Here is a 15243-nt window from a genome sequence, read left to right as displayed (position 1 = left end):
CACTTGACACTACAGTATTTGGACCATGGTCATCTAAGGAATTTGAATATGAATTGTAAATTAGATTATAATGGACAAAGGGTTAAAAGTTTATTAATTTATTAACTATTTAATAAGGATTTAATATGTATACATTGGCAGTGTGGTAAGTGTTTTTTACACTGTCGCCAAATCATCCACTATTCATTTGTTAATCATCATTGACTCTCAAACAAAAGTAATACAAATCAATGGTGGATGATGTGTTAATAGTGTAAAAAACCTTACACAGATTTTAAACTCTGTTTCATGAATCATGAGTAAGTAACTTAAAAATTGTATAATTGAAAACATTCTAAAAGTTACAAGCGATAATTATACATAGACAAGCTATATTCAAGGTAGGCCAGTTGTTCATCATAGATCAAAACCATTTATTAACGATACCAACCATGATGAAGAAAAGTAAGACCAGTAATACACGTCTGCAAAGAAAAGCAACATGATGTTGCCTAGAGCTCACAGTATAGTAAATCCAACTATTCTTCTTTGTTCCTAGCTATGCTCTTGCTACCAACTACTTCAATAGGTTCCTTCTATATCTCAATCCCATGTTAACTTTCACATTGGCTGCAAGCCTGCAACAGAAGAGTGAAAAGGTTTTTTTTATACGCATCCCATGTTAACTTTCAACATGTTGTGAATGTGTAATATAGAGATGGACCTGAAGCTTTAACTCGAAGGATGTAAACTGTCATGCATGCTGTGCTGATATATATCGCAAGTTGTAACTGTAAAAATTATATCAATGCAGAATCTCTTTGTTTTAGGTAGCCATTACCCATGCATTGAAGCATTGGGTGAACAATCCATAAAATGTAAGGAACTACGATTATCCCGTCTTCAAAAATGTACTTGTTGCATGATAACTTGCATTGCCTCTTTGATGTGTACTGTCCTTAAGAATAACAGCATCCTGAGAAAACATGGGAGGAGCACCTTTCCAAAATTTATAAAGTAAACCTCAATATATGCAGTAAGACTGCTATGGTCAATGACTTCTTTGGTTTGTAGAATTTCGAAATGAAGTATGGGAATTTCCTCAGTTTTTATCTTACTATAACCTTTAAATCTTCTTCTGGTTGATCAGAAAACTTAGAGTCTTCAATCAAGTTCTTCAAAATAACTGAAGCTTCTGAGAGCCTTCCCCGACATAGGTATCTGTCTAATGCCAGTGAATACTTAACAGCAGTTTGGAGCTCAGTCTTACTTAAATCATAAGATATAATATTCCTCCACTCATTTGATTTGCCTCTTTGGTATAAGCCATGTAGCAGAGCAGCAAAACATACAGGATCCATAAGAAACCCCTTACTCACCATCTTAGTTTGCAATAGTTGAGCTGTCTCAACCATTCCATGCTTACAAAGACAAATGATCAAAGAATCATAAGCTGCAATCACATGGCTCCATCCATCTGATATCATCATTGCAAAGAAATCCAAAATTAAGGACCCATCATTTTTGTGTGACTCGTTCTTTTCAGTAAGAACTGAACTAGTTGAATTATTTGTTAAGCCATTTATCAGATAATGGAATGTAACATCATTTGGAAGACAATTGTTCATCAGCATTAGCTCAAAAAAGGATGCTGCGTTTTCAGGTTTACCAGCCTTACAGAAACCCCCAATTAGTACAGTGTAAGTGACAACATTAGGCTCCAAATTGAAATATTGCATTCCTCTGAAAACTTTTTCAGCCCTGCCCATATCTGCTTTATTGCAAAATCCGTTGATCAGGGAGGTGTAGGTGACCACATTCGGCTTGAATTTCTGTTTCACCATCTGTCCAAACATATTGAGGGCACTATCCAAGTCATGCTGCTTCACATATCCATCTATAACTGTGGAATAAGTATATTCATCTGGAGCATGATGTGCAATTTTCATCCTATTGAAGCATGACAGAGCATCTGTCATCTTTCCAAATTTACAGAAACCCTTAATCATGGCGTTGTACCCCACAATCCCAGGATCTATACCTTTTCCAATTATGAGTTCAAAAAGCTTTTTTCCCTCATCAAGTTCATCATTTCTAATAAACCCGTCGACCAAAGTGGCATAAACATAGGCATCAGGTTGAACATTACGGTCAAGCATTTCTGAAAGTAGTAGTTTGGCAGCAGGAAACCTATTTTTCTTGCAGAGACCACTCATTAGAACATTGTAAACTTGAGCATCAGGGAACACTCCCTTTTCCATCATTTTCTCTCGGAGCTTAAGTGCAACATCAATTTCCCCAGCAACAACAACTCCATGTATAAAAGCTCCATAAGAAACCAAATCCAGTTTCTCATTCGTTTCAGCGATCTTAAAAAGTATATTTGATGCCTTAACATAATTCCCTTGTCTGCAATAAGCATGCATAACGGGCGTATAACTAAACTTATTAGGGACTAATCCCTTTTGTATTGCCCTCTCTATGAGTTCCTCAGCTTCTTCAATCCTTCCATCTTTACATGAAAAGTTAATCAGGGTATTATAAGTAGTAATATCCGGCTGACAGCCCATCTCAGACATCCTTCTCACTGTCTCGGCCGCTTCTGCTACCAAACCGTGCTTGTATTGAGCATCAATAACAATATTATACACTTGTACATTCACATTCAATCCCCTTTCAGTCATCTCTGTCAGAAGTTTATCAACTGCTTCAAACTCCCCTGCCTTACAAAACCCGTTAATCATAGCTCCATACGTTTCTAAGGTTGGTAAAAACCCCTTCAATTTCAAATGCTTGAAGACTTTACTTGCACCTTTAATATCACCCTTTTTGCAATACCCATCAATAAGCATATTGTAAAACACAACATGAGGCACACAACCCTTCCCCCACCTATCTTCAATTAACTTCCTACCTTCCTTAATCTTCCCTAAATTACATAGTCCCTTCACAACAATAGCGGTGCTATAGTTATCCACGATGGTACCGGAGCCATCATCTGATTCAAGCATTTCATCATACACCTTACACACAATCTCAACTTTCTGGTTTTTCACTAAACCCATCAACAATGAATTGCTGGCAACAACACTAGGGAAACAACCATGCACTTCACGCACTACATTGAACAAATCCATAGCCCTATCAACCAACCCAGATTCTGCATAAGCAAGAACTAAAGCACTAAATGCTTCAACGGTAGGTTTCAAGTTTTCATCTTTCATGTTTTCCAACACCAATTCAATCTCAGAGAAAACTCTAAACCTCGCTAAGAGCTTCAAAAGAGAAGAATAAGCAAACCCATTAAGAGAACAAGAGAAGGGTCTTTCTGAAGCCCAATGGAAAAACTTCAAACCAATTTCAGGGTGGTGAATTCGGTCGAGAACAAAATGGGCAACATCAGAAACAACAACATCTGATTCAGCGAAATGGGATTCGAGAGAATGGTGCCATTGGGGGTCATGAGTTTGAAGAATTTGGATTGCGTTGAGGACGAGGGTGTTGATTCGAGGAGTGAAAGTGAAATGGGTTGGGGAAAAGGTTTTAGCTTTGGGGCGGTTACGTGGTTTGATACGAGAAAGAATGGAACTTGACATTGGAGGAAGAAATGGGGAAGAAGAAGAAGAACGTTATGAGGTTTGAATTTCAACCAACGTTGTTGTATTCGTTTGAGTCACAAGTCAAAGGATTTCACGCTCTTTCTCTTCGATTATCATCTCACTCTTATCTCCAACTTGCAAAAAATGGCAAAACACACAATTATTCCTTCAACTTAATCAATTTTATCTTTAGTGATACAAGATTCATCGTTAATTTTTAAAATGATCAAAATGTTAAAGATTCGATTCCGAAAAACAATATTTATTGAGATGAAAAGTTACTTGTTTACTTATCAATAACTTGGGTGTTGATTATGCAGACACTCATTATTCCCTGAAATAGTAAGGCTGTATTACAAAATTACAATGAGGAAGAAAATGCAGTGTCTTTCCTTATTTATATGTTCAGTCATTACTTTCTAGTCCCATCTTTTCTTTCCTTGGTTACAATTTTAATGTGATTTCTGATTTATTTTCTATCTTATTGTTACAGCTATTGCCACTGTGGTAACTGTTGCTGAGATTTTGAAAAACAATGGGCTTGCCGTTGAAAAGAGTGAGAAATTATTTTCTTTTTTTCTTCTGGGAAATGACCACTGCCCTTCTCTTTTTGATTCTCATAATGGTTCAAAAATTATTGAATCTGATTGCAGAAATCATGACATCAACTGTTGACATAAAGGATGATTCTAGAGGTAGACCTGTTCAAAAGGCTAAGGTAAGCGCATAAACAAGTTATTTCGGCTTTGTATTCTGCTCATGATTTCCCTCTTAAGTTCACAATTTGTTAAATCATGTTGTAGATCGAAATAGTACTTGGGAAGACAGCAAACTTCGATGAGTTGATGGCTGCTGCCGCTGCCGCTGCTGAAGATGGTGAAAATGGAGAAACTGAGGAGCAGAATGCATGAAGTTTGTCAAAAATCACACCTGAATAGGGTGAATATATGTAGCCTATAATGATTTGCATTTGTGTTGTTGCTAGGTAGTAGATGACATGCACACAATTCATTATAGACGGTCCTGCAATATTTAACAAAATTCATTCCTTTCTTTTCCTTATAAATAGGCCTTGTTTTGATTCTTGCTGGGTTTATAATTTATCATGTTTTTTCATGGTGAGAGGAACAGGATGCGTTTCATACCTAGCACTCTCATCTTATAATCATGAATTTTACAATGTTCTGAACATTTATGAGGAAGCTTAGTCCCAATTGATTAGGCTTAACACTTGACACTACAGTATTTGGACCATGGTCATCTAAGGAATTTGAATATGAATTGTAAATTAGATTATAATGGACAAAGGGTTAAAAGTTTATTAATTTATTAACTATTTAATAAGGATTTAATATGTATACATTGGCAGTGTGGTAAGTGTTTTTTACACTGTCGCCAAATCATCCACTATTCATTTGTTAATCATCATTGACTCTCAAACAAAAGTAATACAAATCAATGGTGGATGATGTGTTAATAGTGTAAAAAACCTTACACAGATTTTAAACTCTGTTTCATGAATCATGAGTAAGTAACTTAAAAATTGTATAATTGAAAACATTCTAAAAGTTACAAGCGATAATTATACATAGACAAGCTATATTCAAGGTAGGCCAGTTGTTCATCATAGATCAAAACCATTTATTAACGATACCAACCATGATGAAGAAAAGTAAGACCAGTAATACACGTCTGCAAAGAAAAGCAACATGATGTTGCCTAGAGCTCACAGTATAGTAAATCCAACTATTCTTCTTTGTTCCTAGCTATGCTCTTGCTACCAACTACTTCAATAGGTTCCTTCTATATCTCAATCCCATGTTAACTTTCACATTGGCTGCAAGCCTGCAACAGAAGAGTGAAAAGGTTTTTTTTATACGCATCCCATGTTAACTTTCAACATGTTGTGAATGTGTAATATAGAGATGGACCTGAAGCTTTAACTCGAAGGATGTAAACTGTCATGCATGCTGTGCTGATATATATCGCAAGTTGTAACTGTAAAAATTATATCAATGCAGAATCTCTTTGTTTTAGGTAGCCATTACCCATGCATTGAAGCATTGGGTGAACAATCCATAAAATGTAAGGAACTACGATTATCCCGTCTTCAAAAATGTACTTGTTGCATGATAACTTGCATTGCCTCTTTGATGTGTACTGTCCTTAAGAATAACAGCATCCTGAGAAAACATGGGAGGAGCACCTTTCCAAAATTTATAAAGTAAACCTCAATATATGCAGTAAGACTGCTATGGTCAATGACTTCTTTGGTTTGTAGAATTTCGAAATGAAGTATGGGAATTTCCTCAGTTTTTATCTTACTATAACCTTTAAATCTTCTTCTGGTTGATCAGAAAACTTAGAGTCTTCAATCAAGTTCTTCAAAATAACTGAAGCTTCTGAGAGCCTTCCCCGACATAGGTATCTGTCTAATGCCAGTGAATACTTAACAGCAGTTTGGAGCTCAGTCTTACTTAAATCATAAGATATAATATTCCTCCACTCATTTGATTTGCCTCTTTGGTATAAGCCATGTAGCAGAGCAGCAAAACATACAGGATCCATAAGAAACCCCTTACTCACCATCTTAGTTTGCAATAGTTGAGCTGTCTCAACCATTCCATGCTTACAAAGACAAATGATCAAAGAATCATAAGCTGCAATCACATGGCTCCATCCATCTGATATCATCATTGCAAAGAAATCCAAAATTAAGGACCCATCATTTTTGTGTGACTCGTTCTTTTCAGTAAGAACTGAACTAGTTGAATTATTTGTTAAGCCATTTATCAGATAATGGAATGTAACATCATTTGGAAGACAATTGTTCATCAGCATTAGCTCAAAAAAGGATGCTGCGTTTTCAGGTTTACCAGCCTTACAGAAACCCCCAATTAGTACAGTGTAAGTGACAACATTAGGCTCCAAATTGAAATATTGCATTCCTCTGAAAACTTTTTCAGCCCTGCCCATATCTGCTTTATTGCAAAATCCGTTGATCAGGGAGGTGTAGGTGACCACATTCGGCTTGAATTTCTGTTTCACCATCTGTCCAAACATATTGAGGGCACTATCCAAGTCATGCTGCTTCACATATCCATCTATAACTGTGGAATAAGTATATTCATCTGGAGCATGATGTGCAATTTTCATCCTATTGAAGCATGACAGAGCATCTGTCATCTTTCCAAATTTACAGAAACCCTTAATCATGGCGTTGTACCCCACAATCCCAGGATCTATACCTTTTCCAATTATGAGTTCAAAAAGCTTTTTTCCCTCATCAAGTTCATCATTTCTAATAAACCCGTCGACCAAAGTGGCATAAACATAGGCATCAGGTTGAACATTACGGTCAAGCATTTCTGAAAGTAGTAGTTTGGCAGCAGGAAACCTATTTTTCTTGCAGAGACCACTCATTAGAACATTGTAAACTTGAGCATCAGGGAACACTCCCTTTTCCATCATTTTCTCTCGGAGCTTAAGTGCAACATCAATTTCCCCAGCAACAACAACTCCATGTATAAAAGCTCCATAAGAAACCAAATCCAGTTTCTCATTCGTTTCAGCGATCTTAAAAAGTATATTTGATGCCTTAACATAATTCCCTTGTCTGCAATAAGCATGCATAACGGGCGTATAACTAAACTTATTAGGGACTAATCCCTTTTGTATTGCCCTCTCTATGAGTTCCTCAGCTTCTTCAATCCTTCCATCTTTACATGAAAAGTTAATCAGGGTATTATAAGTAGTAATATCCGGCTGACAGCCCATCTCAGACATCCTTCTCACTGTCTCGGCCGCTTCTGCTACCAAACCGTGCTTGTATTGAGCATCAATAACAATATTATACACTTGTACATTCACATTCAATCCCCTTTCAGTCATCTCTGTCAGAAGTTTATCAACTGCTTCAAACTCCCCTGCCTTACAAAACCCGTTAATCATAGCTCCATACGTTTCTAAGGTTGGTAAAAACCCCTTCAATTTCAAATGCTTGAAGACTTTACTTGCACCTTTAATATCACCCTTTTTGCAATACCCATCAATAAGCATATTGTAAAACACAACATGAGGCACACAACCCTTCCCCCACCTATCTTCAATTAACTTCCTACCTTCCTTAATCTTCCCTAAATTACATAGTCCCTTCACAACAATAGCGGTGCTATAGTTATCCACGATGGTACCGGAGCCATCATCTGATTCAAGCATTTCATCATACACCTTACACACAATCTCAACTTTCTGGTTTTTCACTAAACCCATCAACAATGAATTGCTGGCAACAACACTAGGGAAACAACCATGCACTTCACGCACTACATTGAACAAATCCATAGCCCTATCAACCAACCCAGATTCTGCATAAGCAAGAACTAAAGCACTAAATGCTTCAACGGTAGGTTTCAAGTTTTCATCTTTCATGTTTTCCAACACCAATTCAATCTCAGAGAAAACTCTAAACCTCGCTAAGAGCTTCAAAAGAGAAGAATAAGCAAACCCATTAAGAGAACAAGAGAAGGGTCTTTCTGAAGCCCAATGGAAAAACTTCAAACCAATTTCAGGGTGGTGAATTCGGTCGAGAACAAAATGGGCAACATCAGAAACAACAACATCTGATTCAGCGAAATGGGATTCGAGAGAATGGTGCCATTGGGGGTCATGAGTTTGAAGAATTTGGATTGCGTTGAGGACGAGGGTGTTGATTCGAGGAGTGAAAGTGAAATGGGTTGGGGAAAAGGTTTTAGCTTTGGGGCGGTTACGTGGTTTGATACGAGAAAGAATGGAACTTGACATTGGAGGAAGAAATGGGGAAGAAGAAGAAGAACGTTATGAGGTTTGAATTTCAACCAACGTTGTTGTATTCGTTTGAGTCACAAGTCAAAGGATTTCACGCTCTTTCTCTTCGATTATCATCTCACTCTTATCTCCAACTTGCAAAAAATGGCAAAACACACAATTATTCCTTCAACTTAATCAATTTTATCTTTAGTGATACAAGATTCATCGTTAATTTTTAAAATGATCAAAATGTTAAAGATTCGATTCCGAAAAACAATATTTATTGAGATGAAAAGTTACTTGTTTACTTAAAATGGTGAGGTGATACCGTTGGTATTGGTATTACAAAAAAAAAAACGGTTAACATTGTAATAGTTCTAGAGTAAATTATACTGACATTCTTAACTTTTCGTGAAATTATACAAATCACATATCTATTTTTTAAGCAACAAATATAAATAGTATATGAGTCAATACATTTTCACTATTTTTTGTTCGTTACACTATAGTATAAGAATGATTTAGACAATATCTCCTTAAAATTATTTATGCGTCTTATAATAAATCAAAAATAATGAAAATGTACAGACTGTTATAACATTTATACTTGTTTAATATTTTGTTTAGCTTAATTACAATCATCTTCCTTTCTGGTTAAAATATCACACCTATTTCTCATATAAAGATAATCAATATAATATGTATAATATATATATAAAAATTAAGGATTTTTATAGTCGTAAAAAATTACATTATGATTTGCGTAATTTCACTAATTAGGAGTATGAATGTAATTTATGTATATGACTTTTTTCCTAATCACTATACGACGTGGTCATAACACATCCTTAGAACACAAATTCCCCACAATTGTGTGGTGTGGTATATATTACTATGAATCTGTGTTCTTTCCCACACCTTGCATGTTACATCTTTCAATGGCTCTTCACCTTCATGTTCCTAGTTGTGTTGGGCGCTTCAACTCAAACTTTACCTCTCTATCTGCACCAAAAGTCACTACCTTTGCCACTCTCTCACAGTCCCAAAGCGATTCAGTGAACTGGGTCAATGCAACTTCCACCTTTTTTGACCAAGATAAACGACCCATTATGTTGTTTGATGGTAATCAAACCTCAATTTCTCTCTTTTCATATCCTATGCAGAAAATGGTTCAATCGTGCAAGTGTTTGATAATTTATTTTTTGCCTTTGACATAGGTGTCTGCAACTTATGTAATGGGGGTGTGAAGTTTGTTCGGAATAATGATCTAAAGAAGTAAGGGATCTATCTCCTTTTTCTTGTAAAACTACTAGCTTTTTATCATTTCCAAGTAAATTTGAGTCTTGTAAATATTTGAGAATGAAAATTATGCTCATATATTATAATGAAGTAGTAAGTAGTTTGTTGTTACACTGATAGAAAGATAAAGAGTTAGGAAGACATATACAAATATAGGACACAAATATCATAGATATTCATTCCATATCTGCTCATTATTGTGAATAAGAGTAGACAATCTATCTCCTTTTTACTTGTAAAACTAGCAGCTTCCGATTTTAGGCGCGTTTAAGCTAAAAAGAACTATTTTCACAAGTTTATCCCATAAGCTTATTGAAATAAGCTAATTAGAGCTTATAGGAAGGTTATACGTTATAGCAGCCATTAAAGTCGAACCTGCTACATAATTGAGAATTAAAAATGTGCCTATAATGAAGTAGTTTGTTGCTACACTAATAGAAAGGTAAATGGTATTGCAGTTTTTATGAGTTTTAGTGAACTTAGTTTGTTTGTTTGTTTGTTTTGGTTCAATGAAAAAAGTCGTCAAAAGTTGATTCAGTCATTTTATTTGTTTTATACTTTGTCGGGGATGGACAGGACAATTAGATATGAAGCTCTTCAGAGCGAAGCGGGTAAAATGTTACTTAGGAGATCAGGAAGAGCTCCTGATGATATCTCAAGTGTTGTACTTGTTGAAAGGGACAGGTATGTGCCTATTGAAGGTTCAAATGTATCAATTGAGACCCAAAAAATACCAAGTTATTTGCATCTTTCTGTAGTAGTCCATTAAGGTTGTAGAAGTTCTAGGAAAATATGTTTTTTCTGGGATCAACAACTTCCATCCGAATACGGTTCAGTTTTTTGTTGAGTGGATTACTATAGTATCTAATAGGAAAGTGTGTATTTATGATTTCAAACTTATAAGAAGAAGAAGAAATAGCAATTAAATGTATGACTTTGTGGTTGATGCTAGATCATACATCAAGTCAGAAGCTGTGCTGAAGATAATGGAATACATAAACTTGCCCTTTCCTCAGTTAGCATTTCTTCTTCAATTTGTGCCACTGTAAGTAGCATTTCTTTGTCAGTTTTGTCTTGTTACTTTGTAGGGAACAAGCTTGATGATATATGCATTGGATGACTGCAGGTTTGTCAGGGATTTTGTTTATGACAACGTTGCAAACAACCGTTATACGATTTTTGGTCGTTCAGAATCATGTGAAATATAGCACCATCCTGGCATTAATACTTGTGATAGCAATTACATGGTAAGTTTAGGCATCAGGTTTCTGTGCTGTGAAGTGAATAATTGAATGTTATGGTTAAGTAAGATCAAGTTGTCCTTAAATTTTTCAGTTGAAGTTTCTGTGTAGTACTGTATATCAGGTTGTTACTTGATAGAAGAGGAGAACATCAATTAATAATTATAGCATTATGGCGTTGTTCGATCCATATAACCGACCTCATCTAATGGGACTAAGGCTTGATTGTTGTTGTATAAGTTATCTTGCATTTTCATTTTGCATTCTGTCATTCGACACTTCTTAATCCCTTTTTCTTAGCTTCATCAGGGAATCAATTAAATAAGCTCAGTGTCTTCTTGACTTTGGCCATTGTTTCAAGTAAACTGAGTTCTGTTAACCTCGACTCAAACATTTTTCTCTCAAACAAAAATCCTCAAATTTTCACAATTTCTTTGCTGTGTATGTATATTAAAAATATGCCTTGAGACAACGCTTCTGCATCATGCTGACTTGTACTCCTGTAAGGATGTTTGTCATGGTTCATGTTCCATTAGTCCTTTTGAGATTGATTAATTTCATTCTCTAAGAAACGAGATTGATTATTTTACAGTAATTTCCACAGGTTATCGAGGAAACATTACACCGGTGCTACACTGCTAGTCACGTTCAGTTAATAGCAAGGATTGTACAAGAAAAGGACCAAATCTTCAGATAAGTCTTTGACTTCTAAGCATGAAGAAGTAAAATGTGTCAAATTTGTGAAGTAAATATGCTAGTAAAGTAACTACCGAAGAATCATGCCTGTAAATTTCTGTATTTCTGCTTAAAAAATGAGATAAAGTATTAGCAAATCGAACCCTCAACTATTGTTGTCATTAGATGAAGAACTCTTCATTGTTGATTGATCTAGTTGTGATGAAATCTACATAAGCTGATTACGGATGCATAAGATAAACATTTTTGAATAACTTAATAATGAATACACTCAACACTATCTCACACAATTCAGTATATTAGGAGGTTACATATATAGCATGCCAAATCATCCCATGGACCTTGAATAATCATGTACCTGGAATAAGAAAAAGTTTCAAACTAGAACTCAACGAAGTATTCATAATTGTGCGTATGTCTTGTGTCACTTGCTGTGTTACTCTCACCGACTGGTCGAAAAGTTATTCAGTTATTACATATTTAAATCGAAGTAATTTAAAGTTATTTTTTGACCAATCAAAAGTGGTGAGACAGTGAGTGACATAGGGAGTGAGACAACATATATTATATCGTCTGAGCACAAATAATGAACCGCAGATAGAGATATGTTCTACAAAAGGGATGATTTAGGACTCACACATGCGATTTCGGAGAGTAGGTTGTGGAATCAGAATCATTCATCTTGGTTTATTCTCTAGGAAGGCAAAATTCTCTTCTGAATTTCCTATATATAGCTTAACTAGTCCATATGCATATCTGCCAAATTAGCCATTGCATGAGATTCAGTGAGGTTAGCCAAGGTAGAACATGTTCCATTGTGACACTTGACAAGAAAGTAAATAATAACTATTGCTTACCCTAGAAGCAAGATGATCAGTGATAGAACCAGGAAGAAATATTGATACCATCTGTACTTCGATTTACGTTTTATATCGTACCCGGAAGGTATATATTTGCGGTTTACATATCCATATTGAGGGCGCATTAGAAGAACAAAACCAAGGAAAAATCCTGCTAGAAATCCTCCTATGTGAGCTGAATTGTCCACATGAGGTAGAAATCCAACAGCCAAATTTAAGCCAATGATGACCACAAGACTTATGAGAGCTGCACACTGAAATAAGCAAAGGGTTACAAATTTTCCATACACTACATATTATGTGTTTTGCAATATAGCAGATTATAGGATAGCATTTCTTTATATGTCATTAGATCATTAAATGAGTTTAGATAACAATATATTGGAGAATGTTGTGGTTTGCGGTTGTTTGGTCAGTTTGGGTTATGAGAAGTGAAGCGATTTTCTTGGAGCTTAGTTATATTCACATTTTTGATTTAATCCAAACTAGATCTTAGATTTGGTTCACCTCTTTTGTAAATAAAAATTCTTTAACTTTTGCAGATTGGTGTATGGATCCAAAACGTTGTATTTCTTTAGCTACCGAAAAGATCACCGGTTGATCTTTCTTTGTTTTGGGTGGGCAAAACAAAAATTAAGGCAGATATACTCTTATATACTCTTATGGTAGACATGTCAAAACAGCATAGTTGAAAATGTTTGTTCTATGTTTGGTTTGTTTCTACAACAATGGAACAAGACCATGATGGAGACACACAAGTTACCTTATTTGCATAGATTGTCCAGTTGGTTAGAAGCTCAGAAAGCATGGATCCTAGAAGACCAAAAAGTGCACCAGATGCACCAACTGATATGGTTTGTACTATTGCAGAATGTTTCAAATGCAAAACAGATAACAAACTTCCACCGAAACCAGAAAGCATATATAACAATCCAATTCTCACTGCCAAATCCAAGAGATTAATTAGAAAATGAAGTAAAGAAGATCATCATCATCAACTAGAGGTTGAATTAGCGTTCAAAAATGCAGTAAAATGCTTACAAAATCCGAATTCCTGTTCAAGCCGAACTCCTATAAATAGAAGACTGAACATGTTAGCGAGTAAATGAACTACTCCGGCATGAAGAAACATGCAGGTAAAAAAGCGCCACGGTTCATTGTCGTACACCACCAGGTCCTTTTCGAGGGCTCCTAATTTGCGCAACCTGCACAAAGAATGTGAACTTGATAAGAGAATATTAGGCACTCCTACAAAATATTGAATACAACATTAGCTGTATGCATATTATCTTTGATTTTAACTACAAATTGAACATATAATATAATAACTAATGTAACACATGAAGTTGTACAGAGCAAAAGAAATTTGTTATTTCAAGACTACCTAAACATTTCTCAAACTTGAAATTCTTGTTTTCTTGCTTGGCAAGAAATCATCCTATGCATGTAGACATTTGAAATGATGGATGAGAACAGAAAGAGCAATGAATAATAATAGTACTAGGCTTCATATCATAACCAAATAAGTAAATGTATATGTTGAATCCTTAATGACAAAATATTATGATGAAGAATCTGAAAGGGAGAGAAGATATATTCTCACGTGGAGGTAGAAGGGCCAAGGAGAGGATTTTCCTTGAAAGGTTGGAAAGCAAATCTTCCAAGTTTTTCTGTGAAAAGGCATTCATCTTTGTCCAAGTGTGAAGGGCAATCATTGAGGTACATGCTATACACAAACATTGCAACATTGGTTACAAAAATGACTGGCACCAGCCACGGGGTCCATTGCGTAGGAGGCTGTGGACGAAACGTAGGTGGAGGTGGGTGAGGGTATCGGGCAGCCTCAATATCGGTGGTGTATGGCGGCCTCTTCCCCATCGGTTTCGGCCTGTGACAAAGGAAGAGACACAGATAGACCAAAAGAATAAAAATAGGAAAATATTTGTGTAGGCAAATGGCAATGCCATGCAAAGGAAGGGAGTGAATCTTCCTTGGTTTTTGGTTGTCTAGCTGTTAAATTAGGCAAAGTTTACTTTCCCCTTCTATAGAATTTTTTTGCCTCATGTATTATTATATGCATATTTACATAAATAGAACCATTTTATTTTGCTTCTAACTTTTCTTTCTTCCATTTGCATCTCAAATAATAACAAGTTGGGTTGGTTGAAAATAAAGACAACTTAGAAGTAGAATATCAACTGATTAGTTTTTTGATCAAGAGTAAATTAATCCATTCACTTTATACATGTTGCTCCTCTTTGATTTTATTTTATGTGGAAAAAAAATTGGTGGGTGTAACCTTGTTAAAATGGTGAAAATAATCTGTTTTTCACAACATTATTAACGTTAAGAGAAATAATTAGATAGAACTAGCCTGTTACGATATCAGTTTGGTCTCTCAAAATTTGAAAAAATCTAAAATGGTTCAAAAAATTTTTAAATGTAGGTCAAATTAATCATTTTTATCATATTTCATAAGATGTGATAGGAACAAATTTATCATAAAAATAACTAATTTGACTCACATTTAAAAAAATTGGGAACCATTTTCGGTATTTTCATATTTTTGGAGATTAAACTGGTAAAAAAAAAAAAACTCAAATAAATATTTACTCAAAATAAATTAAACTAAGCCTCATGGTGAGTGTAATTTCCTGTATTGTTCTAATTCATCTCATATCTGATATATTTTTTTCTTGTAAAGACTATCCAATGTGACATTTCAACCTTATGAAGTTTCCTTCATACAAAGTGAAACATGTACTACAGAACTTCACAAAA

The 15243-nt window shown here is 35.3% G+C and overlaps 5 protein-coding genes across 7 annotated transcripts; 2 read left to right on the top strand and 3 right to left on the bottom strand.

Annotated features, from left to right (window-relative positions):
• Positions 276 to 3718, bottom strand: LOC109342816 (pentatricopeptide repeat-containing protein At1g52620-like). Its single transcript, XM_019580823.1, has 2 exons — positions 704 to 3718; positions 276 to 617 (listed from the first exon to the last, which is right to left on the bottom strand). Exon 1 carries the CDS (start codon positions 3573 to 3575, stop codon positions 1089 to 1091), a length of 2487 nt encoding a protein of 828 aa, XP_019436368.1. The 5' UTR covers positions 3576 to 3718; the 3' UTR covers positions 276 to 617; positions 704 to 1088.
• LOC109342815 (uncharacterized protein At2g34160-like) lies at positions 4053 to 4661 on the top strand (the record flags this gene model as incomplete). Its single annotated transcript, XM_019580821.1, has 3 exons — positions 4053 to 4134; positions 4232 to 4296; positions 4382 to 4661. Coding segments are annotated over 3 exons (255 nt in total), but the record flags the coding sequence as incomplete, so codon positions are not given.
• LOC109342814 (pentatricopeptide repeat-containing protein At1g52620-like) lies at positions 5083 to 8522 on the bottom strand. The gene is made up of 2 exons (XM_019580820.1): positions 5510 to 8522; positions 5083 to 5423 (listed from the first exon to the last, which is right to left on the bottom strand). Exon 1 carries the CDS (start codon positions 8379 to 8381, stop codon positions 5895 to 5897), a length of 2487 nt encoding a protein of 828 aa, XP_019436365.1. The 5' UTR covers positions 8382 to 8522; the 3' UTR covers positions 5083 to 5423; positions 5510 to 5894.
• Positions 9251 to 11789, top strand: LOC109342812 (DCC family protein At1g52590, chloroplastic). Of its 3 annotated transcripts, none has more exons than XM_019580818.1 (6): positions 9251 to 9488; positions 9584 to 9641; positions 10242 to 10349; positions 10618 to 10710; positions 10792 to 10912; positions 11511 to 11789. In XM_019580818.1, exons 1-5 carry the CDS (start codon positions 9290 to 9292, stop codon positions 10871 to 10873), a joined length of 540 nt encoding a protein of 179 aa, XP_019436363.1. In that variant the 5' UTR covers positions 9251 to 9289; the 3' UTR covers positions 10874 to 10912; positions 11511 to 11789. The 3 variants fall into 3 exon arrangements, with proteins under 3 accessions (XP_019436363.1, XP_019436364.1, XP_019436362.1); XM_019580819.1 differs by having other exon boundaries at positions 11499 to 11789; XM_019580817.1 differs by lacking the exon at positions 11511 to 11789 and having other exon boundaries at positions 10792 to 11029.
• LOC109342811 (RHOMBOID-like protein 5) lies at positions 11743 to 14582 on the bottom strand. The gene is made up of 6 exons (XM_019580816.1): positions 14066 to 14582; positions 13504 to 13667; positions 13226 to 13404; positions 12460 to 12716; positions 12242 to 12358; positions 11743 to 11960 (listed from the first exon to the last, which is right to left on the bottom strand). The coding sequence occupies exons 1-5, from the start codon at positions 14338 to 14340 to the stop codon at positions 12280 to 12282; spliced, it is 954 nt and encodes a 317-aa protein (XP_019436361.1). The 5' UTR covers positions 14341 to 14582; the 3' UTR covers positions 11743 to 11960; positions 12242 to 12279.

This window comes from Lupinus angustifolius, chromosome LG03 (assembly GCF_001865875.1).
Source record: "Lupinus angustifolius cultivar Tanjil chromosome LG03, LupAngTanjil_v1.0, whole genome shotgun sequence".
In the NCBI taxonomy this organism is placed as follows: domain Eukaryota; kingdom Viridiplantae; phylum Streptophyta; class Magnoliopsida; order Fabales; family Fabaceae; genus Lupinus; species Lupinus angustifolius.
This window is presented reverse-complemented; position numbering and strand designations above follow the sequence as displayed.

What these genes read in the sequence shown, in the direction of transcription:
- LOC109342811 (XM_019580816.1), bottom strand. Translation starts at nt 14,340, where the DNA reads ATGGGGAAGAGGCCGCCATACACCACCGATATTGAGGCTGCCCGATAC. An exon ending in GGACAATCTATGCAAATAAG is followed by an intron (nt 12,717 to 13,225) that starts GTAACTTGTGTG and finishes TGCTTATTTCAG; the next exon opens with TGTGCAGCTCTCATAAGTCT. An exon ending in CTGATCATCTTGCTTCTAGG is followed by an intron (nt 12,359 to 12,459) that starts GTAAGCAATAGT and finishes CTAATTTGGCAG; the next exon opens with ATATGCATATGGACTAGTTA.
- LOC109342812 (XM_019580818.1), top strand. Translation starts at nt 9,290, where the DNA reads ATGTTACATCTTTCAATGGCTCTTCACCTTCATGTTCCTAGTTGTGTT. An exon ending in CGGAATAATGATCTAAAGAA is followed by an intron (nt 9,642 to 10,241) that starts GTAAGGGATCTA and finishes GGGGATGGACAG; the next exon opens with GACAATTAGATATGAAGCTC. An exon ending in CTTCTTCAATTTGTGCCACT is followed by an intron (nt 10,711 to 10,791) that starts GTAAGTAGCATT and finishes GGATGACTGCAG; the next exon opens with GTTTGTCAGGGATTTTGTTT.
- LOC109342814 (XM_019580820.1), bottom strand. Translation starts at nt 8,381, where the DNA reads ATGTCAAGTTCCATTCTTTCTCGTATCAAACCACGTAACCGCCCCAAA.
- LOC109342816 (XM_019580823.1), bottom strand. Translation starts at nt 3,575, where the DNA reads ATGTCAAGTTCCATTCTTTCTCGTATCAAACCACGTAACCGCCCCAAA.